This window comes from Manacus candei, unplaced genomic scaffold (genome assembly GCF_025592945.1).
Source record: "Manacus candei isolate 608988 ecotype Guabito, Panama unplaced genomic scaffold, ASM2559294v1 h1tg000010l, whole genome shotgun sequence".
In the NCBI taxonomy this organism is placed as follows: domain Eukaryota; kingdom Metazoa; phylum Chordata; class Aves; order Passeriformes; family Pipridae; genus Manacus; species Manacus candei.
In genome coordinates, this window is record NW_026138058.1 from 1,600,041 (window position 1) to 1,624,218 (window position 24,178).

The window sequence follows — 24,178 nt, forward strand, 5'->3', positions numbered from 1 at the left end:
GCGGCACCGCATTGGTCAGGAGCCGTGATTGACGGCGCCGGTGCCGCGCGTTGATTGGCCTCAGCGCGGCGTTGGGGGCGGGGCCCAGCGCGGCGTTGGCCGCTCTGTTTTCCCGTTGGCCGCGCGCCGGCGGTGGGCGGGGCCGGCCGTGGTTATGGGCGGGGGCGGCGGGGCCGCGCTCCCCCATTGGTCGGCGGGCGGGGTGGGCGGGGCCCTCTGGGCCGGGCTGAGCAGGGCTCGGCCGGGCCGGGCCGCGGCGGCCGCTCCGCTTCTGCCTCCTGCTCTGCCTCCTCCTCTGCCTCCTCCTCTGCCTCCTCCTCTGCCTCCTGCTCTGCCTCCTGCTCTGCCTCCTGCTCTGCCTCCTCCTCTGCCTCCTCCTCTGCCTCCTCCTCTGCCTCCTCCTCTGCCTCCTCCTCTGCATCTTCCGCGAGTCGCGCCCGCGGCTCCGCCCCGCGGCAGCCTCGGCGGTGGCAGCTGCCGGGGCGGGAGAGGCGCCTCCGCGCACGATGAAGCGGGCGGTGGGCAGCGCGGTGGCCGCCGTCACGCAGGAGAGCTTCGGCTGCGCCGTCGCCAATCGCTTCTACCAGCTCCTGGACGACGACTCGGACCCCTTCGACATCCTGCGCGAGGCCGAGCGCCGCCAGCAGCAGCAGCAGCGCAAGAAGCGCGAGGAGGCGGCGGCGGGCAGAGCCGTGCCCGGTGGCAGAGCCGTGCCCGGCGGCAGAGCCGTGCCCGGCGGCAGGAGGGAGAGCCAGAAGGAGCGCGGGCAGCCGGGGGGCTCCGCGGCCGCCGCCGAGCCGCCACTGACAGGTGCGGCGGGGCGGGAGGCACGGGCTGCCCGGGGGAGGGGGGAGCGGTGCCGGGAGCGGTGCCGGGAGCGGTGCCGGGAGCGGTGCCGGGAGCGGTGCCGGGAGCAGCGGGGTCACGGCAGGGCTGAGAAAACCCTTGTTTGCCGCGGTGAAGGCACACCTGGAAGCCCCCGTGGACAGGGCAGTAGTAGCGTTAAGCCGGGTGGCCGTACTCCCAGCCTTTGGAGGTGCAAATGAAAACTTCAGCAATAGCCCCTAAGAGACAAGAGCAAGAGCATTAACTCCTACCCTACAGCGTCTGTAGCTTTCATGCTAGTTTAGCAGCCCTGTTGATGTCTTTCATCGCCCTGGACGTTATCCTTAAGTGTTTGTTGCTTTCGGGCTTATTTTCTCAGTCCCTGTAGGTTTTTTGGCATTTCAACGTCTTCAGGGTTCTAACGTCTCCGGGGATCTGTGCTTATTTTACCTGAATCTTGCATTGATGTGCCAGCCTTATTTCCCGGGCGAATTCTTCATCACGCTGTTCAGTGATGGCCGAGGTTGTATGTCAGCTGCTAGGTTCTGATGCATGATATTGGTTGGTGAAATAGGGAGTTGGTCAGCTTTTGTACCAAGAAGTCTGGCACAGTCCTCTTTGCAGCTGAAGGCTTTGCTGCGCTGTACCTCCATGTATTTGGAGGTGTCTTTGTGAGTCTGATTGTTACTACTACTACTGGTACTGAGCTGCAGGTTGTTGGATTCAGTATCTAAAGTATCCAAGGGCTGGCTGATTGTTTCCAAATATAGAGAATCTCTGCTCTGAAGATTCTGGTTTCACCCTCTAAAGTTCCTGTTCTCCTGTAGCAAGCAATGAAGCTTAACACATAATCTATTATTAAGATATTTTCTTCCTGTAGTAAAGGCTTCCTTTAAATTCACCATAATTGAACTGTGTGTTTTAATGTCCTAGAAAAAGACCTTTGATTCCGTGTGGTTTCTCCATCAAGTTGTGATTGGTGCTGTCAATTCACTTGCTTAGGCTCAGTTGTTAAACTGTTCCCCACAGCAGTTAGTTGAGCAGAGACTCTTTCCATGTTCTGGTTAATGAACATCTTAGGATGATATCAAAAAATTGTCACTGTCCCTTTGGACAGTTATGTGAAACTCACCTTTTTGAGGTTCCTCTGTAGTTATGTGACTTTGTCAGAGATTGCTGCCTGTAAGACCAATACTTACAGTAGTAACAGCTTATTTTATTTAAAAGATACTTTGTTGTGATTATCAACAGAAGGTGCAGGAACCTGTTCAGTGAACAGCAGAGTCTCAAGTTTTGATGAAAATGTTCTTGGACAAGGACTGGTAGTTATCAGTGACCTACTAGGAGCATGGTAGTATGTGAAGACCATCCTTTACCTCCTGCTTGTCTGTAGACAGTGTCTTAATTCTGTGGTAATACACAGTGGCACTGTGGAGTATCTGACTATTCTTAACCTTCGTGTTAAGGAACACATTTTCTCATACAGAGACATCAGACATGTGCACCTCATTTCCTGCTAATTTAAAATGGAGAAAAGACTGCTGGCTATAGTATCCTTAGGTAAAGGGAATGAACATTTGTTTTAACAAGAGTTATTTCTGAAAAATGCACTTTCTTTTTTAAATAAAATGGCTATCCTGGATTTTATGTGTGCTTTATGTTTGCCTTGGGTGTGTTAAGAAATAAGGACTGCTCAGGATGCTAAACCAGGGTAGATAGTCAAGACTTGGTCTTAACTGTGTGTTCTTTTTTTGGATGTGCTGTCTTAGCAAGTCTACTCTGTAGGGCAGAGATCACTTTGTGAATTAGGGCAACTACATAGTCATGGTGTAGCTGACAAATATAAAGTGAATGGTGTGTTGGGGGAAAAATCTTCAGTAAGGTGGGGGGTCAGCTTTTTATTTGGGCCATAAAAAGTTGATTTTTTACACAGGGTTCAACTGGAAAGCTTCTGGATTCTATAAAAGGGTCAGAGGAGTATCAGCTTAATGGTTGAGAATGAGTAACTTCTTGGGAAGGTCCTCGAACTAGTTGAGTTTGGCATAAAACTTCTAATGATGGACACATTGCTAGAAGAGTGCACTTCTGCTTGGGCAAATAAATAATATTGATTAAAATTACTAAATGGTGAAACTAATTGCTATTATTTAAAAAAAAACCAGCAACAAACAAAGACAAAAAACCCCACACCAAACTGTATTTTAAGACTTTGTTTCCAGACTTTCTTACTGATTTTTTTTTTCCTCCTTATTTTGGGCATAACTAACTTAATTTCACTGATTAGGAATTAAACACCATAAAATAGCATCTAGACCCACCTTAACAGCTGAATCAGATTCTGGTACTGCTTTGGTTGAAGTAAAAAAAATCTCTCCTCATGCAGTTTATCCCCACTCTTGCCCCTTATCTCCATGTGGCTCCTTGTGAAGGGAGAGCCTTAATCCTCCTTGTAGCCTTTCCAGTGCTGGGATGCTGTGATGTGGCTTCTACCAAGCCTTCTCCAGGGAGAAGAGACACAGCCCTTCCAGTCTTTTCTCAAGTGTTTGCTTGCTTGGGTTACAAAAAGTATTGTTAAAAGTTTCATGATTTTTGTTTTATTACTGTATTATTTCTTGAAAATCAGAACAAAAGTTAGAAAGACTCAAAGCAAACCTACTCATCTGTCTTGTAATATAGAAAGTTTTACAGTAGTTGGAGGGACTTTTTTGTGGTGTTATATTTTGAAGTTAAAGTGGAAGGTTTACTCACAAAGTTCTGTAAGTTGACATTTTGTTTATGTAGTTCTTCACTGCCTTTTTCAGAGGAGTTTTTACTGAATTTCTGGAGATAATTTCAATTTGAAGCAACCTCTTCAGAGGACTTTTCCAGGTAATGCAATAGTTTGACTTTTAGAATCCAGCAATTTACTGTATGAATTGACACAACTGTAAGGAGACAACTTTTTAATCTTTCTTTTTTAAGGAGAAACTGGAATCCTATTTCATGGCCTACCAAAACCTACACTTTTGACCTTAATGATGTAATTTTTTGTCTTTTACTGACTGTTTTGTGATTTTTTTTTTTCAGACTATATTAGGATTTGGGTAAAGACTGGTTGTAAGTATTACAACTCTTCTAATTGCACCTCTTAATGTTAACTCAGTTCATTCTTACCACAGTGACCAAACTGCATTTGCCAGCTCTTTATTCAAAAGGCCCAGTTGCTGAGCTTGCATTCTTTACCAGTCCAGGCAAATTGAATTTGTTGATCATGCAGTAATAAGCTCTGTTCTTTTGAAATCTCTAAACCTTTGTTGCTAATACCTCTGACAGGTTTTCTTCTTTCGTGTATGTTTGATGGCTTTGGTACCATTTATATATAGTCCCTCTGAATACTATGTGTTTGAATTTTTAGCTAATATGGCATGGGAAGTTTCTGAGGAGTTTTGTCTTAGGCTGGCTGCAGTTTTTTTATTTTTAAATAGTTTATCCTGATAGTGTTCTTTCAGCTACAGTGTCATAAGGATTTTCTAGAGGAAAGCTGTAGTAGGCAATTCTGTAATTCAGTGAGTACTGGCACACATGAAAACAGAAGACCACAGAATAAAGTCTAGCTCCATGTGACTTTCTTGGGTGTGTTGCATGCAGTAGCTGAAGCCTTTTTTTGTTATTTTGGAACATTCTGTTATTATTTTGTGGGTCATGTAATTAGGTATGCTTTAGTTCACAAAATTAATTGAAGTTTGGTAATAAAATCATGTGGACACACACATTCAAAGGGGAAAAAGTAAGATTGTGGAGTCTTAAATCTGCCACACTCTGAAGTACAGCAGAGTAAATCCCTGAGATTGTGAACTGCCTTTTACTACTTCCAGTTATGCAGCTTTGTTGTAAAGGAAGATTAGGTTGTTAAATAAATTTCTTTACCTTGGGTTTCCCACAGCTGAGTCTGACATCCAATTTCTAGGGGAAAATATTAGTAATTGAATGGTACTGCACTTGGTACAGGTCCAGCTAGGTGCTTCCCAAGAGGGAACCAGAACAAAGAAATCCCTGGGATTTTATACTATTACAACCCACGCACCTGTGCTTCACACACTTCACACACCTCACATGCATCTCTGACTCCAATGGGGATTTTTTTGTTCTGGAGTCTTCTTGTTCCTTATCACATTCTTTCTCTGTAGCTGTTTTTGTCTGGATGGGTTGCAGCTTTTGCTGATAGTCAGGGCTTCTTAATCTTTTGGTTTGCACTGGTCTCAGAGCCTCCCTTTATTGTAGCTAAACAATAGCACAAGACTAGTTCACCATTTCAAGGTGAAAGTTTGCAGCTTGCTGCCTAAAGCTGCAGCAGCTTTAGCTGCTTTTAGTAAGCAAAACTACTTGGCAAGAGAATCCAGTTAAAAGAGTTCAGCTAACTAAACTTAATTTACAGCAGTTCTCCCTTTGTTTTTAAGCTTTCTTGCTGTTATGTCAAAAAGAACTCATGAAGTCTTTCAAGGCATTTGACTACAATCCAGTGTTATTACAAGCAACAGGCATAATATCCTAAAGCTTTAACAGCAAAACAAGTACCTAGTAGGACAGTTTATGACCCTTCCCATTCACTCTTCCTATTGATGACAACCCTAGATGCTGGCAAGGGGTATTTCCCAACATTGCATAATATCCCCAAGTGCTATTCTTAAACTTGAGGCCATTATAAATCTGTCTGACTACAGATCTGAGTAATTATTTTTGTTTTGATTTGGGTTTTTTTGTTGCATTCAGTTGAAGCCTTTTTTATGAGCTGGACAGTGTGCTACAGGAATTTCCCTTGAAAGCCTAATGGCTACCAAGAGCATTTGGATTTCAGATCCATTAGAAATATTATTTTCTGCTGAAGTAAGGGACTCTCATTCTTTCCATAGCATACCCATTGCATGACACACTCCAAAAGCATATTTAGAATCAGTATAAATAGTCACTTGCTGATCACGTTCCCACCAGGCTGTTCTTGCTAATTGAATTAATTTGGCCTCTTGGGCAGTCACCAAGGGTTGTAGAGGTTCTGTTTCAAGCACCTCACAGTGTCTCACCACTGCATAACCTGTGTGTTGTTCTCTTTTTACGTGGTATGAAGATGTATTGGTGAAGAGGATTAGATCTGAGATCTCTAGAGGCTGATTTTGCAGATCTTCCCATAGCTGGCTGGAGAGAAACACCTCCTCACAACAACCATGACGTGGCTCACTGTTGGAAGGAACAAACAGTGAAGTCGCTGCATTCAAAACATCACATCTTTTCAGAGTAATAGTAGGTGAATTAATGATTTTGAATTCAGAACAATGGTTTTTTTGATTGTGTAGAATGTAATTTAAGAATCAACTCCACTTCATATGGTGCACACACAGTTGTCAGGTGACCCAGAACGAACGTTCCTTTTATAGCTTGGAAAATCTTTTCGTTCTCTGGACTCCACTTCCTCTGCCTTGGTAACTTCTTTCAGTGGTTTATTTAAGTCCCCTAGACCTGGTATTTGGGGTTTTCAGTATCCTACTGTACCTAAAATATTCCTTACAATTGTTTTCTTGGTTGCTGGTCAAGGTATTTCTACCATAGCCCGCACCTGTTTTGGGTCTATTAATCTTTGTCCTTTTGTTAATATTAATACTAGATATTTTACTTCCTGATGACACAGCTGAGGCTTGGACGTTGCTTAATTGCCTGAAAATGTCATGCAGAGTGGTATTTTGGTACATCTGTTCTTCATGAGCAATAGACAAGTATTATATGGTGATGCACCTACTCTCAAAACTCCTTGTGCCTTGTGTGGTTTTGAATGCTCTTTTCATCTCACTGGGAAGAAGAATACTGTTTTAGAGCTGGAGAGGGGTTTTTTTCCCTTTGTGGGTTTGGTTTTTTTTTTATTTGGGGGTTAAGCCAAAACTAGGAGGTTTGCATCAGTGCTGATTTTACTCCACAGCTTGTAAAACCGGGCTTTTTTCTTTAGCAGTGTCTAGTTCTAGTACCTGTAATTTTAGTATTTATAGGTGTTTTCCCCTGTAACAATAGCTCAAGCTGCTTCTCCTGGAATTAAAAAAAAAAAAAAAAGCTGTATCTGTTGAAACAGTTTAAGCATCAGATTTCTTTGATTCCTCCTCTAGAAAGTAAAACAACAGGCAACTTATCCAAGAGAACAGGCTGCTGCAGTAACCTTCCAGGAAAGCTGTAGTGAAGTGGAGAAGGGTGGGATGCATCTTCAGGTGAATACAGATTACAGATGTAACTGTAAGAGACAGAAAAAGCACTTTAAAGAGAGGCTAGACTGGGTAACTAGGAAAGAGTGAGCTTCAGTTTCTGGCGTCATGTTTGTAAGACCTCAAGCAGATGACCCACAAAACTCCAAAGCTTTTCTTTTGTGTGTGATTTTGAAGAAAACTTGCATACCAGTCTATATATGCAAACAAGCAGACAAAATTGGGGTGTACTTGCAGAGGTAGCTAATAAGCATTTGAACTGTAGCCCAGTTCTTTTTAAGTGAAAGCTACTGTGGCGGTGCTATACAAGATTGCTTGTACTTTGTCTTGGGGTTTTTTGCCTTTTTTTTTTTTTTTTCCTTTTTGGCCCTAAAGGGTAGGTGGCCCTTCAGCTCCATAAATTTAAATAAGTCTACACTGGGACATACATATGGCAGAGGACTATAATTGTACAGCTTATGCTATCACTACTGCCAGGTTTGGTTTGCACTTATGTGCAGAGCTGAAAGTTGTGTTTGAACTGATTTACAAGCAGGTCACACAAACTTCTGCCCTGGGGGTGACTTATCTTATTAGAGAGGTATAGGTGCTGCATACTGTTTTAATTCATGTCTGTCAACCAGCTACAGGTGGTTTTTTTATGCAGGTAATAAATGCCGCAGATGATCTTTCTAGTGTTTAAAATCCATCTGCAGTAATTGTAGCCACCTGTTAGAATCAAAGTGGAACAGCCTTACAGTGAAATTGGAGTAGAACTGACTGCTTTGTGCAGAATGCTCAGTGCTAGTGACATGTCATATCTGACATATCTGGGAAGAGGGCTTGTTTTGAAGTACTTCTAAATGGTACTGGATAACAGAACCAGAGTCTTGACTTGTTAAAATTACTTTTGCACTTTTTTTTTTTTTTTGGCATTGCTTTACTGGTTCTAAGGAGCTCTTTGAATCTGAAGGTGAAGCTGAGGTTAATATTAAGTACATAGGGGAGGTGGTCTCTGACTACTGCATTCTTGCCAAATAAATCTTTGTAGAATAACTGAGGCTTCTGACAGCCAATGAGAGGATAAAAAATAAATAAAAATACAGTCTTCTGTTGCAGTCATGCACTCAGACCCAAACAAAATAACTAAAAATGAGTTCAGTAATGAGTGGTCATTTTTTCCACAGCAAGATTCCTATTTGGAAATAACACTTGTATAGTTGGTAGTGCAGCTGAGATGTGCGCAGAGCAGACAGATGTACAATTCTGTATTTTTTTTATAGTTTTGCTTTGTGTTAGTTTGAAAAGCTTACTTAAACACCAATTTCAAAAGTTGTCCTTCAGCCAGAGATAACACTGTAATTTGGGGAATGCAAACATGCTCGCTGCTCTAAGGATTGAGTAGTCCTAGACCTTGAGAAGGGAGAATGACTATCTTGTGTGTACAAATATGACTGTCGTTACTGTATAACAAAAAGCTTTACTTACCTCTCTCCTTCCTTATTCACTGAGTGGATAGTTCTTTGAAATTTTCTTTTGAAGGATGATGTTAGGCTTTGTGCTTGCCACCTAAGCTTTGATCAGAGATCTTATGTGTTCATTTCTGTTGAGCTGTGAATTAATTTGCATCTTTATATTGTGGCACAGAATAGGCTTTACTCTCTCTGTGTGCCAGCAGCAAAGGCACAGTAGCCAGGACTGTCACTTGTTCAGTGACTAGAGTTCAGTAATTTGCTCAGCTTTGCTTCTCCTGGACAGAGTAGCTCAGTTTTGTTGGTTTGAGAGCCATCTTTTTGTAGTTCCTTGATTGACTGAGGCCTAGCAGGCAAAAGGCTTGCTTACTTCTGGAGAACTCTGTCGCAGATGGAGCATAGAATTTGGGAAAATTGGGAAGGAAGCACATAACAAACCCTAATCTGCTAGGTGTATACAGGTTGAGTAGAAAACCTCACTTTATTCTCTCTTACAGTGTACAGTTTCTCTCCATTCGCCATTCCCAACCTGATCCTCCTTAACCCCATCAATGGCTGAACAAAACCCTAAAAGTCTGAAAATATATTTTATGTTGAAATACGTTGACATTCTAGAATTAGTAGTGTTGAGGCCTTTCTGCTCACTGCTTTGGTTTCTGCCACTTAAACTCAGCACCCTGTAGTGTTGGTGAGTGGTCCTTTTATCCACAGAACAGTAATAAGAGGAGGTGACCCTGCTCTGGTTGTTAGATACCACAGCCAGGAGCTTAGAGTGGAAGGCTCAGACTGCAAAACTGAGCTTGTCTGTCAGGTGTGTGGTTTCATGATCAACCTTGTCTCTGAGGGTCCTCCTCTTGCCCTTGTTCACTGCTCCTGCAGCCATCGTGCAGTTACTCTTTTCCACTGAAGCTTCTCTGCCTCATCCCATAGTATGCATGAAACAGTTTTTGTTCTCCTTATCTATGACTTAATGTGAGCAAAATTAGATTTTTCTCTAGACCGTCTTTTCTGGAAACATCTGACTTGTGTCAAAACCTGGAGTATTTTTGCAGGTTCCTCAATACAGAAGAGATAGGAAGTGTCTTTCAAACAGTTGCTGGCAACATTAACTATGAGGACTTTTAATGTTTTGGTGGACTTGAGGTTGGAGAAGGTAAATCCAAGGAGTGCAAAGTGTAATCATCTCCTTTCAGTCAGTGGTTTGGTAAGTGCAATGCAGTTACTGAGGTGGTTTGAAGCTGGCTCCCTGCCAAGTCTCCAAACCTCGCTGCAAGAGCTCCCCCCCCAAAACCAAGGGAAAAGAAAAAAAACCCAAGAGAACCGAAATGAGAGAGAGGTAGCTAAAGCGATATATATAAATATATTTACACTTATATTACATTTATATACAATTGAAATATATGTACAATTTCAAAAGGGAAAGGGAAGGGGGAAGGACAAAAAAACAAACAAAAACCAAAATAGATATACACACGATCAGAAACTCAGGATCTAGCAAGCTAAAGAATTAGCAAAAGAATATCTTACTACTCTCCTTGGGACAACAGAAGGTCATGCTGGAATGACCGCTGGCAACCTCCGCCTCCCAAGGTTGGCAAGGCCTCACCAGGCCTCACTCTCCAACAAAACAGACTCAACAGCAGGGAATCCGCACCCTCAGAGCCACCAGAAGGAAAAAAGAGACCGAAGGCCTCTCCTCCTTTCTTCTTATACTCTTGACTTATGTAAAAATCATAGAGAATACTGGGTAATATGGACACTTCCTTGGTTACAAACTAGTCACCAAGGAAGGCCTAGACTAAACTACTGCAGTTACTGATGAGCTGTTGGTGATCTGTGTGTGTCTGTGCAGGCCAGAAGCGACCACCTTGGTGGGGAGAACAGCAACGCTTCAGCAAGAGAGGAGCCGAGGTGAAACAGGACAAGGCTGCGTGGAGACCATCTGTCTGGGAATACTGTCCCCATGGAGCACAAAGACAGGTGGAATTCCAAGTGGAAAAGTATGTGTCATGAGGAGGATCTGCACAGGAGTGGGAAGGAAAAGTGATCACCTTCTTAAAAAACTACTTCTTCTAGTAGCCAGGCATGATTTGAAGGCATGATCTACACATTATTAGTGTGTAGATTTGTTGCAAGATTTGGCTCATGCCTGTCACAGCTGCAGTTCCAGCCTTCTTGCCTGTTGATTTGGAGCGGTTTTGTTAAATGTCAGAAATCTAAGACGAAACTGAAAAGTATGAAGGCCTGAAAATGTAACACTTAGTCTGCAACATATTAATAATGTTTATTTCTGAGCTCACATGCCAAGCTTCACAGAGCATGTGGTGAGGTTCCAAGCTGAATGACTTTTACTGTTCAAACTGAATACAGACCTTTGTCATATTACTTACTGCTTGGACAGTGAATGCATATCAGTTTTGCTTTCTTCATAAGTAGTAGGAAATTCCAACTAAACCTTTAATGCTTCAGAGTGTGACTGTTCTTCCTTTACATCACAATAGTTGGTACTTAAAAAATTGGCTGAAATTTTTAGGAATTGCAGCTAAATCTGGGTTTAGACAGTGGAGCTATTGCCTAATAAAGTTACTGAAGATTTGACAGTTTTATAATGTTTTCTTTAACTTCTGTGATGTTTTCAGTGTTACCAAGAAACAGCTGATCTTTCTGTTCCCGTTTGTTGTAATAATTCCTCCTGTATTCAGTCAATGTCCATTTTTAATGACAAAACTGAAACAACTACACTGTGTGCTGTAAAAAGATGCCCTCTAAAAACCGTGTAGTAGCTGTTATATACTGACGTGTCCCACAGCTGCACAAATATAAGCATATGATTTTTTTTTTTCCTCCTTGTTCACTGTTCTGCAGGGAAAAAAATCTTACTAGTTGTCATCTTTGTAGGCCAGTGGAAAGATTACACTGTGAAAGGCCAACAAGAGGTCGTGGTGGAGGACGAGGTGGAATGCGAGGTAGAGGAAGAGGTGGTAGAATAAACAGAAGTTTTGGTGGCTTTGACCAAAGAGGAAAATGTGAATTTGAAAGACAGAGGGGGAATGACAAAAGGTAAGTGTTCTGTGTGCTGTTTCCTGCTGGGTGTACACTACAGTAGTGTGTCTCCTAAGTGTTCTGTTCCCTCCTTCTCTATCCAAGCTGGAGGCAAAAAGTCACTACTGGTTTTAGTTTGAGGTCCTAGTGGGAAAAAGCTCCTGAAGTCACAGAATTCTGTTTTCCTCTCCAGAGGAATGAAAGCAGATAACAAAAAGGGTGGAGGTGGAGCTTGCAACTGCAGAGCAGTTGTAGTTGTTATGAGGTACATCATGTCCTGGTGTTCACCATACGTCAGAATTTTCCATGGCCAACCTTAGATCATTTTCTGTTCATCATTTTCGTGTCCATTTTGGGCTTTATAAGTGTTGCTTTCCATTATTGTTGTGGTGTTCCACAGTTTTTTAAATTGTCTCCTTCCTGATGGTAAGATTAAATTGTAGCAAAGGCGTGATGGTGTTTGTTCACTTAAGACTGCTAAAATCTTTTGACTGGAGCCAATTTGTCCTTTAAAGGAAATAAGTTGTGACTTTTCTCAATAGTCAGGTAGTATTTAATGGCATTGCTCCAAAATGCTGATTAAAATTTCAAACTCTGTTCAGGGGCTTAAAGTCCAGTCTCTTTTTCTTGAGTTTTATGGATCATTCCTAAATTGCAAAACTGTGATACAATTCAGTATGGCTCTGGAGCTAATACTGGAGCTGACTGTACCACTGAAATGCATTTTAAAGTGCACAGGAAAATCAGTAGCTAATGGTCAGTTAGATTAAAAAAAATTGGGAATTTTCTGTTCAGGTCTGTATTTCTTGTAGTGGCACTGGTTTCTGTTCAGATTTGTAAGATCTCACTGAAAATGCTGGCTTTTGTCCATTCTCTGCACCTAGCAATAAGCTACTCTTTCCAGTAGCTTTTGTTCTCATGTACATGTAGAACACTAATTGAAGGCTGATAAAGGGCAGAGAAAAGGCAGTGCTTTGAACTTACAGCAAATGTCTTTTGCCATGTACACATTCACAAAATTGTTCTAAAAATCAAATTTTATCTTAAAATCTAAGCTTTAGAACTTAGATTGTGGACTCAGGCAATCGTGCTAAAGGTTTGAAAAATGCAGCCTTGGTTTGTAATAATTTTTGGGACTTGATATTCCAAGTTCTGAAAGGTTGTACTAACTTCTCTCTCTTCTATAGTATTTCATACTAAAAGTATGTCGGTTAGGTGCTCTGGCTTATCAAAGTATCAACTAGGTTAACATAGTTTTGTGCTTTTGGTCAGCTAGTTTTATGCTATCAGTTGAGAACTATATTCTGTAGGATGTCAGGGAAGGCTGTGTGAACTTCCTGAAGTTAGAAGAAGTGTAAGGTCCCTTGTATTTTTTTCTCCCTAGTAAAGTTTTGTTGTTTGGGTTTGTTTTTTTTCTAGTTCAATAGCATCAGAACTTATGATATATGAAGGATTTCTTGTGATGTGGTAGAAGTGACATTAAATTCAAGCTATCTGAACAATTCTAAAAGCATGTCTGGGCCTTAATTGCACTAATCATGCATCAAAGCTAAAAGGTGTTAATTTTAATTATGTATACTTACCAGTGGAAGGCAAGTAAGTTACTGCTCTCATTTGACAGTGAACTGATGTCCGTGCTACAGAAACTGCAAACTTTAATTGTTGAAAAGAAGCAAAAAGGCAAACTCAAACACCAGTGTTACACTGTAACCAAGTACTTGTATTAGTATTCATGATTGAATTATTTTGTCTTCATACATGCTTTTCACTTTTTTGTTTAAAAAGAAGTTGTATTTTCCTAATCCTCCTCATTTTGTTAGTTGCTCAACCAGTCACTTAGTAGGTCTTTCTGCTCATGATCAAAGAGCTTTTCTACTTTTTTTTTCTTCTTCCCAAGGAATTCTAGAAAAAAAAGTGATGTATTGATCTGCAAGGTATTTTTTTTTTCCAATGTGACTCATGAATACTTTGTGGTGGTTTTATTTTGTTTCCTATTTTAGTGGGATGGAACAGGCTGCACCTATGGAAGAGACTGTAGAAACTGCTGAACAGCCAGGGACATCTGAAGGAGACCCTCTGAGCAAGTACTGTCTGACTTAAGTATTTTCTTTCTAAATGCAAAGAAAACAATTGATTTTTACTGTTATATTGGGAGACACACTTGAAACGTGAACTGTGAAGTTTTGCTAGTGCACATATTTAAAAATGGAAAAGCTTTGTCTATATTTGTGAGTATAGAAAATGCATCCCTAATTCTGACTAAAGCTTGATTTCAGGTGGCTGGAGGTTGCATTTAATTGCACCACAATGCTTATCTTCCTAAGATTTGATGATAATCATTTCAGGAGGAGCTACATATTATCTTTTACCTTTTTAACTTGGCTAATTAGTGAAAACTAGTGTGCTTTTTGAAGTTCTCTGAGAAAAGGTATTCAAGGTGCTTGTACATTTAAAATGCACTAAGATACTCTAAGTCTGTAGTAATCAGTCACTAATATGCTGCAGTTGTCATCTATTCATGAAGGGCTATGCAGAACTTGTAAAAACTTTCTGGAAATGCAGTGAGCCTTAGAAGTAGGGAAATTGAGAAATCTGCCCCTTGTCTTCTGGCTTTCATTCTGTCCAGTGTCTGGAAAGAATTTGCTTCACAGCAGATAAACACTGGCTTAAGAAAAAGTAACTGGACAATCTTGGCCAAATAAGAGACTTAACAAATAATTAAATTGCATTCTTGACAGGTGAAAGATGGCCTTTTTTACCTAATGGTGCAGCTCCAGTTATTAGTGACGTGGGTTTATTTCTTAATTATAAAGCTGACTGGAATACAAAACCTGTGTTATATGTTCAGGTTGTTTAACCCCCCCAAGAAGTTCAGTTGATATAGCCTTGATTCTTTTAATTTTAAAGTAGCTTTTAATATATAGCTAGAGATGTGTACACATGGGGAAATCTACCTCTGAAACTGAGTGACTTATGACTGAATTTCTAAAAAACTGTTTCTAAATGAACTTAAATCAGATGGGTAGTGCAGATACATTGTCAAAAATACACTGTATTAGTTAAATATGAGAAATTATTCAGCTTTTTTTATTTTTATTTTGTCAGCTGCTGGTACCTTTAGTTGTTTCACACTTGTGTTTGTTTCTAACTCGACTCAAGCTCTTTGGAGACATGTCCCAGTAGCAGTTCCTTGTAGAGCTGAAGGCATGAGAAGTGTATGCACTGGAAAAGGCCCCTCTCAGAATCTGCCAGTTGTCTACATTTCTTTTATCTCTCTTAGAAATCACTAAGTATTCAGTCAGGCTGTGAGCCTTTCTGGAGATTTTACTCCTGCTTGTTTTTTTTTTAAAAAGCTGCATTTAGGAATAGTCCACCGAAATCCATAAGATCCAAAAAAACCCGAGTAAACTACAAGTGGAAAATTCTGCAGTTGTACTCTTTTCAGTGCAGTAAGTCTTGTCCTGAAGGCTTACAAATATATATACAAAACATGAGTTACATTTATCTCATTGCACTTACCTTTTGGGGGGGTGTCAGCTCAGTGACTTTATGTATTTTAAAATAGGAGGCAATGTGGGAACAGTGCCTAGGTCATTAGGGATGGTTGTAGGCATATGTCTTAACATATGAGATTTTATTTTTTGTTGTTGTTCTTTTAATATTTAAAAGCAAAAGCTGGTTTTGTGCTTCAGGATGTATTTAAAAGTCTCATATGCTTAGGTTGCCCCTGCTCTCCAGAGCTGCTGCCTTCTGCTTTTGCTGCAGCCTCAACATTATACAGGATTGTGTGTTTGCTTAGGCTGCTGCTGGGATCTTTCTCATTTTGACTCTATAATGCAGTGACTGCAAGGAAACCCTTTCTCTTCTGCTGTTTTGTTGCAGTGGCGTGCTTTTATTGAGAAAGAGATGGAAGGCTTGTGTTTGCTTCTTCTCTCATTCTCTTTCCTGTTGTAACTGTTTCCATTTAAAATTAAACTGTAAAAAAATGTAATCCTGAAATTGGGAATAACCTTCCTGCGAAGATACTGTGAGTCTCTCTGGTGTGGTACTGGCTAACCTCAATGCAACTCTGGAAAGAGTCTAAGCTTCTCTAATTTAGGGGGTCTTGCCCTGAGGACTGTGTCGGTGTTGCCATTCCTGAGTTTCTATTTACAAAGTATTGCAGGGCAAGAGTTGCTTTAATACATCTGTAATATGAAGCAAGTTGGTTTTTTCCCATATCCTCAAATTTTATTGAGTATATCAACAGTATCTGTCTCTATTTGTATCATCCCAAATTGCATGCTAATAGCTGGGGTTTGGTTTGCTGCAAAAGCAAAACCTAACCTTAACAGTGTAAGAAAATACAAGGATAAGCTTCCCTCACATCTGCTTTCTGTTGAACTTGTCTTCACAGTCAGAGCAATGTGACACGCTTGTGTTGACTAATTCAAATTAATAGACTTTTCTTTTTATTCAGTACAACATACAGGCTAATCAATTCCTGTTCCTAAAGGGTATTTGCAGAGTTAGTAAATTTATCTTCAAGCTTTTTGAGCTATTTATCTCTTTTTTGTTTTTCTTTGTTTGGTTTGGTTTGGTTGTTGTTGTTTGGTTGTTTTTTTGTTCAGTGGTGACATAAAGCTATTCACACATCAGGACAGGGATTCATAAATATGTGGTTCAGTGTTTTTCTTCTGTGGTAAACTTGTACAGTTGTTGTTTGATCTTACCTTGTTTAACTTTGAATTTTGCTATAGCTGGTGGTAATGCTCCTGTAAGTGCTGTTTGGTGGGAAAGATTCATGTCATTGACTTCTTAATAAAAACTGGCTAAGGATTTGCTTTGTGCAGCTGAATAATACAAAAGCTGATCTGACAAAGACTTGCTATGATTATAAAGACTTGCTATGATCATTTTTAATGATATGAAAATAATAGCTGAGCTGAATGCCATTGCTTTCTATTTGCATTTCCTCTGTTAAAAAGAAAACGTGTTTTGTTTGTTGTATGCCCAGTAATCAAGGCACAGCTAGAGGGTTATGGGCATCTACTGAAAACATTGAAGCAGTAGGAACTGTTACTGAAGGCTCTTGTTTAGTGATTTGGTGGGACTTTCATTGTGAATTGGGTTTGCTCATGTCGAGAGGTTGCATTTGGTTGTCTGGCAGTATTTTGTGAGCATGATTGCTCATGTGCCAAGGAGCTTATTAATTTGATTAATCAAAATGCACACTGAGCAGTTACTAGAAATGTGTAAGGTTAGAAGGTAGAAAGTAATGCACAGAGTGCACTCCCATGCAGGCTTGGTGCCCAAAATAAGCTGCTGCAATTGGGTCTCTGTCCAAAATGTGATATGCAGGTTTCTGTTGCTGTGCCTCACTCATGAGAGGTGTTTCCCCTTGGGAGTCTTGACATCCTAAACCAAATTTTAACTGCTAATAATCTAGCAGTTAAAACCATGCTATGCAGTTGAAAAAACAAATATTGCACTGTAGATCCACAAGTATTTCCTTTAGAACTGGCAATGGTTGCTTTTGATAGAGGTGTACTTTTCAAAGCAATGCCTTTGTTTGCTCTTTGAGAGGTCAAGTTGCTGTATAGTGAAATGTCCTCCTGTTATCTTGTGGTCATAGCAATTTAAACCTGAAAGGGGGCTTTCTGACCCAAGGCATGACTAGCTGTAGCTGTCACTTCTCATGCCTGTCTGGTTGATTTTAATGTCCCAGAGATTTCAATGTCCCTTGATGGTCTTTCTAATACTTAAAAAAGAGAAGCTGCTGTGTTAGGGTTTGTTGTGGTTTTTTTTCACCTGAGTGTCTTGCCTTGCTATCATGGATATGCAAAACCTCCCTTTTTTTTAGTGTTATATGTTTCCTCACCACACCTTTAAAGGCTTCTCATGCCTTAAGACATCGTCTCTCTAATGTGTTGAAAACTTAATGGGAGAGGACTTCTTAAAGTTCAGATGTGCAATTTACTGATTCCATTCTGAGGTAGTGACTTTAGAAGAAATTAAACCAGTTTAATAGAGACCCCTTTTATTGGTTTGCTTTCTCTTTTTTAATTCCTCTGGGTGTTTACCACTAATATTGTTTTTCTAGCACTTGCTCCCAAAACTGAAACTTCAGGTAACTGAGCCAAAATTATTTGGCCTCTTACTCTTGAAGACAACAAATTGAAATGTTTGGGGTGCAATTTGTTCTTAATGCTGTTACATGTGGAACAGTATCCGTTTGTGTTTTTCCAGAAGTAGCTGCTTCTTTCACCAGTATCTTTTTATTTAACTCAATTGGTCTAGTATAGTTTCAGATCTTAATCAGCGTGGAACTACAGACTGCTTACCAGTCTTTTAACCTTTAATTTTTGGTTGATACAGCTGGAATTTTCAAAATAACAGGGCGTGAGGGTGTGTCAGAGGGGGAGGCACATAGTGCAGGACTTGTATGTTTGTTGTTCTTCTGTCAAGTGAATTTAAAACTGTGTTCATCCTAAAATCAAAATGAAGGGCTGCCTTACTGTTCAGTTCTGCTTCCAACTGTCACATGCTGGGCATCTCAGAAAAATACTGTCTGATTTTGACTGGCAAGAAATAGAATGGTTTGCTTCAAGATCAAGTAGGAAGAGGGACCAGCCCTGTTCCTGTATAAGGTAGTTCTATAATGTATAGAACGCTCCAAACAAACTTGTGCAGTCTGATGGGCTGCTCTTATAACTTCAAAAGCCAAAATGCACAGTTTACTGACTGTCATTTGACTCTACTTCTCTCCATGATAAAAATTTCTAACTTATGTCTAATAAACTGTATATTTACATTGGGAAAATCACCAGCATTTGGCAGAAGACTTGGAACTGCGACTGACTGAGGAAAACCAAATCCATATGGGACCTAAGGAAAGGGTTTTCCAGAAAAATCAGCGTAAGGGAAATACTCAATTTCAACTGCTTCAACTGCTGTAGCAATAGCGGTTTTGTGGGAGAGGGGAGAAATGGTTTCTTGAGTGTCTGGGAATAATCAGTGTGGGTTTTCCTGTAGCTCATGATATTTGACTTGTTTAGGCGGCAGAGAGTTACAGGGATGAAGTGATTTGTGCTCCCTGTGTGTGGTGCTGCTTGGCAGGGGACAGCTTTCTCTAGGTATTATTAAAAAATATACCTGTAGTGCTCCAAGAGCTGCTGGTCCAGGGCAAGCCAGTTGTGGTCAGCTTCAGAGTAGTAAAGCAGTGACGAGTGGAGAAGAATCTTTAATTTTGTCTTGTGTATCCTGTCTTATTTATGTATCTTACAGACAAAACATACTGTCTTTATAGTTCAAAAATATGCAATATGTTTTCCTTGAATATATCATCATCATTGCACTTTGTGACAAATTAAAACTTGACTAGGATTAATCTGTTTTTTCTGGGTGATAAATAGTGGCTCCTTGTGTGCTACTATGTCTGACAAAAAAAAAATTAAAGAAGCATCTTGTGAAGTTAACAAAGAAAATGTTAATAATTACCTAGAAGATCCCAGGGTGTGATAATCATATCTTTTTGATGACTGAAAACTACACTGAAATGTGAATCCACCTCATTCCAGGACAATGAAACTGTGCAATTGGGGTGTTTTAAAACTGCTCTAGGTGGCTGTATTTGCTAGGGATAGATCCACTATTAAACTGTAGGGTTAAGAGTTTGAGAGATCAAAAGGCAGAGTGTTTTTTTGTCTAGAATCTTAAGTGCTTGAACTTACTGGATGAGCAGCAATAGAGGTGGCTGCAGATGGCATTTGTTCATATGACTGACTTTGAACAATACTCCAACTTACATTAATGTAAAACTCTCCCACAAAGTTACTGTGGCGAGCAAGTGAATTTAAAGACAACAGTTTGGTGAGAAATATTCCAAATATTTTGTTTGGTATCCTTACTTTAGAGCTTAGTGTTCTTGTTCATCCTGGCATGTTGCAAGCTAATGGTTTTTACTTTACAACTATAAACCTTTAGAGCTGCTGAAGCAGAGCCAGTGGAAGAAGTAGTTCAAGAAATGACATTAGATGAGTGGAAAAGTCTTCAGCAACAGAATCGACCAAAGCCTGAATTCAACGTCCGGAAGCCAGAATCCACTGTTCCTTCCAAAGCAGTGGTGATTCACAAGTCAAAATATAGCCATGATGTAAGCATTGCCTCAGGAATTCTGTAAACTGTCCTTTATGCCCAGGATTAGGAAACTGTCTCTATTCTTTTTTATTAGTTTTAGTATAATCTGAACAGTCAAGAGAACAGTATCTAAGCTTTATTACTTTAATGACATGTGGCCCGAAACTTGCTTTAAACTTACTGTCTGTTCATTTTGTTTTCCCCCTCTCAGATTATCACACCTATTTTGTATGCAAATACATAATGTATCAAGTTGTTCTACCTTATGGCTCAGTCTTATCCATATAAAATGTGTCCTTGCTGCTGCCACCTGTGTAGATGTCTGGTAATGCTGATAGGGAAACTTGGTTTACTAAAAACTTCTCTTCCTAACTCTGAATCCTGCCAGTATACGTTTGCATGTATATATATTAAACTCAGGTTTTGGCATCTGTCAGTCTGGATGCTAAGTGGTCTATTTTTCATCTGTGCTGGATCCCAGCTCTCACTGTGCCCTTGGAATATATGAATTTTAACTTTTTTATTTTTTTTTTTTTTTTTTTTTTTCAGTTTTAGGGTCCTGCTTCTAACAACTAACTCTGGAGAGATTGTTCTGCTGTGATGTGCTTTCCCACTCTGCCCCTTCCCCTGTATTTTATTTCATGATGTCCCTGAGATTGAAATTTCAGGGATAAAGTCTAAGTCTGGAGAGAGAGGGCAGGCTTCTTTCAGACCCTTGCTTACTTACATTTCAGGTTTTGGCGGGAAGTCACAAAAGTGAATTTTGATCCTTGCATGCATTTATGGATACATATTATCTTGTGTCTAGTTACAATATTAACATCAGACCTTGCAATTTTTTAAGGCTTAATCCCTTCAGATGATTGAGCACTTCTGGGGCAGACACTGGTCCTGAAGTGGCCTTGTGCTCTCTTTAGTGGGACTTTGCTGGTCAGAGTTGCCATTATCCCCTGTTCCTTCTCTGAGGGAGGTGGTGGTGGTAGGAGTGGGGAGAATAACTCTCCCAAACTCTGAAGAGAGAATGCAGGTGTGTGAGGAGTGCATACAGGTTTCTGTTCTTCTTGCCCATAACGTTTCTGGCAGTTCTGGCAGTACCAAGAGACCTTGTCAAAATAAGCATGGAATAGGAGATACAGGAACTGTGTAACGTGGGCAAGTCAAATCCCTTAATCAGACATTGAATAAGTGATTCATTATTGTATGGGATGAGTTAACATATACATTATCATTACTACGGGCACACTGAACCTGTGATGGGCAATAGTCTGATAGTCTGACATCCACTGGCTGTTAGGAACACCCAGAGTTAGAACAACAGCAGTCTCGTAGCTGAAGACATGCAGACAAATACACAAATTAAGATGGCTTTATGATGTGGTCTTTGTCCATTACTACAGGTAACTGTAGGAGTAAGTAGCTTAGGTCTGATTCTCTAGTGCCTTTGAAAACCTCCTAGATGATATTTCTGAAAAACCTCTTCAGTATTACAGAGCTGGTACAGAAGATTTTGTTGCCAGGAATCTCTGAGCCAACAAAGAATTCTCCCAGGCATCTGGGAAGCTGCAATTGCCTCATCTCTGTTAAAATCCTATTCCTTCTATTCCAGGTGTCCCCTTGATCCATTTGCTGCTTAGTCTGTAACACAAGTGCGTGTGTTTGTGCTGGGGAGGGGAGAAGCTTGTCCATGGAAACTGTGACTTTAACCTGATGTTCTTTTTAGTTGCAGAAAGAAGCCTTTGAATATGATTCTCCTGTCTTTCGAAAGCTGGTGAATGACATCACATCTCAGCTGGATATTAATTTTGGGAACCTTCCTCGCCCTGGCTGTGGATCAAGAGGGGCACGAGGTGGTCGTGGCGGAAGAGTTGGAGAGATCAGACCTCAATCAAAAGCAGTGGTAATGGTTTTTATGAGTTTATATGCGGTTTTTTGGTTGTTTTGCTTGTGGGTTTTTTTTGTTTGTTTGGGTTTTTTTGTTTGTTTGTTTTTTGTTTGCTTTGGGGGTTTTTGTGTTTGTTTTTGTTTGTTTGTTTGTTTTCGGGTTGTTGGTGTTTGTGTGTTTGTTCCACCGCCTTTTGTGTGGAATTATTGATTTCCACAGTGACAGACTTGTTTCCTATTCCTGCCTCACAGTATGTTGGCCTACTTATTTTGAGTTTCTGGCCCATATCATGTTACTTCAAATACTGGTTCATGCTCACAGCTCTTAATGCATGTATTTCAAAAGGTCTGATTACTAGGTGCTGTAATGGTGACTAGAGGAAAGAATGCAGTGAAGATTTGTTTCTGCAATGAGTTTTGACATAAATTGGAAAGTAATTAAAATTACTAAAGGCTTGTATCTCTTGGGAAAAATTTCAGTATAGTACAGTAATGATACTTAGATTTTCTGATCTCTCAGTAATCAGTGATCCTACAGAATGATGAGTTCAATATAGCCATTAAAAAAACCTGCTACTTAACTTTTTCTTTAAAAAAAAAGGCATTTGCACACTGGAAAATGACATCTCTATTTTTCACACTAACAGAAGGTCTCAGTTTACTGTGACTAAAATGCTTTAAGGCTGGGAAGTTTGTTGATGCATTTGTTTCATCTGAATAGAAAAGGCTCTTTATAGTAAACAGAGCATAGTGTTTAAAGCTACAACCCAATCTGTGCAGTAGTTTTAGAATGTAAAAATATAGCAATGCTGCTTATAAAACCACACAGTATTTCTCTTGAGAGGGCTTTACTTTCTTTGTTCATTCAGTGCTGCAAACCTTATGATCTTCTGGCCCTCTCCAGGCAGTGGATCAGCATTATAAATCCATTTACACTGCAGAAATTACAGTAGTCATAAGTTCTGAGATAAATGTTCAGGATTTCTGTGATAGTGATGGATACAACTTGACTGGAAGTGGGATTCAGTAGCAGCAGCATTGAACTTGAATGGAAGAATGAACCCTTTTAAGGGTAAAATACATCTCCATGGCTGTCAGGTGCTTTTTGAAACACGTTCATTTTTATAAAGCTTCTTTTCTTACTTTACAGGTGCAGCCTGTGGCTCCAAATCCTGATGATCCCGAGGATTTTCCAGCTTTGGCTTGAAGAACCACCAGGAATGGTGGCCTCCCAAAGTAGCTTTGGAGTAGCTGTGAAGAGACCAGTTTTATGCTGGGTGGGGATAAAGGAAGCCTATTTCCTTGTGGGAAAGTTGTTTAGGTGTTCAGTGTGAAATGATTGCAGCTGTCTGCTAATAGAGGTGGGTCCTAGAAATATGGGTGATCTGGGATCCTGTTGCAGGTCCCAGTGTCTCCTTTGTGAGAGCTGTGGGAAGGCTCCCAGGACTTCACTACCAGGCTTCAAATGAAGTTAAAGGGAACAGTGTTTTTACAAAATGTGTATATATAGAGATTCTATCAAGTTCTCCATACCACCATGGTGAAATGTGAACTGTACAATTGAGACTCTTTCACTGTACATTTGAAAGCTGATTTTTTTGAGTGAAGTGTATATTTCAGACAGTCACAAGCTGCAGTTCTTCTTAGCTTGGCAAATAAAGGAAAGTGCTCATTGGTTTGGGGTTGAGGTATTATTTTAAGAAGTCAGAGTGATAGAATGAAGCTTTTGCTATTTGGATGTTGTCTGGAACAAAATAAGAAACAAACAAAAAAACCCCAAAAAACCCCATCAACTACCATCCCCCCCAACAAAAAACCCCCAACCAACCAACCAAAAACCCAATCAAAAAAAACCCCACCAAACCCAAACCTCAAACAGCAGTCTTTAGATCTCTCTAAAGGAAAGTGAGCTGTAAAATTAAGGCACACAGATGCTTTTTGTTGACTATAAGTCCCACTTCAGTAACAAGATATAATCTGCAACTACTTTGAAGATGTTTAAATTAAGAACAGTAAGAATTTTGAGCTAAAGACAGAACTAAATTGTTAAGGAAGCTTTTGATTCCAGCAGGAGCAACTACAAACTAAAATGTTTCCTGCCTTACCAAGAAGTTTGTGACATTGGGGACGAATGGGATGTTCCTTCATTGCAGCTTTAACACACTTCCTCACCTGAGCCTCACTTGTTTCCTGTCCAAGGGGATGCTCAGAACCATTCTGGGAGATCTGAGAGAAACAAGGAAATAGTGCCAGAAGTAATGACAGAAAAAAAAGGAGTGGATGACCACACTGGACATTTTGGAAGTAGCTCACAGGAGTCTTCAAATGCCTTGAACTCATTCTTTCAATTTACTGGGAAAGCAGATTAATACAAACCTTTCATTTTTTCCAGTTCTCTACCTCACATCTAAGCAGTCTACTTAGAAAGCAAATAGTGGATGAGACTTAGAAGGAAAAAAATGTTTTGCTCTGGAGTAAGCTGTAGGAGTACTCAGCAACTTAAAAGACTTATCTCACTGATAAAGCTTTGCACAAGCAGGAGAAAATCATCCTAGAAAGACTACAGACTCTTTTCTTTATGCTCCAAAGAGAGGGTCTGCAGAGTAGTTCAGCCCAAAGGATTTTTTTTCTTGCATTTGTGAA

The 24,178-nt window shown here is 40.3% G+C and overlaps 1 protein-coding gene across 2 annotated transcripts; it reads left to right on the forward strand.

Annotated features, from left to right (window-relative positions):
• The first annotated feature begins 230 nt into the window (after positions 1-230).
• HABP4 (hyaluronan binding protein 4) lies at positions 231-23,210 on the forward strand. Of its 2 annotated transcripts, none has more exons than XM_051777383.1 (7): positions 231-810; positions 10,347-10,494; positions 11,360-11,554; positions 13,537-13,620; positions 19,502-19,670; positions 21,375-21,551; positions 22,686-23,210. In XM_051777383.1, exons 1-7 carry the CDS (start codon positions 507-509, stop codon positions 22,740-22,742), a joined length of 1,134 nt encoding a protein of 377 aa, XP_051633343.1. In that variant the 5' UTR covers positions 231-506; the 3' UTR covers positions 22,743-23,210. The 2 variants fall into 2 exon arrangements, with proteins under 2 accessions (XP_051633343.1, XP_051633344.1); XM_051777384.1 differs by having other exon boundaries at positions 11,393-11,554.
• Positions 23,211-24,178: the final 968 nt, after the last annotated feature.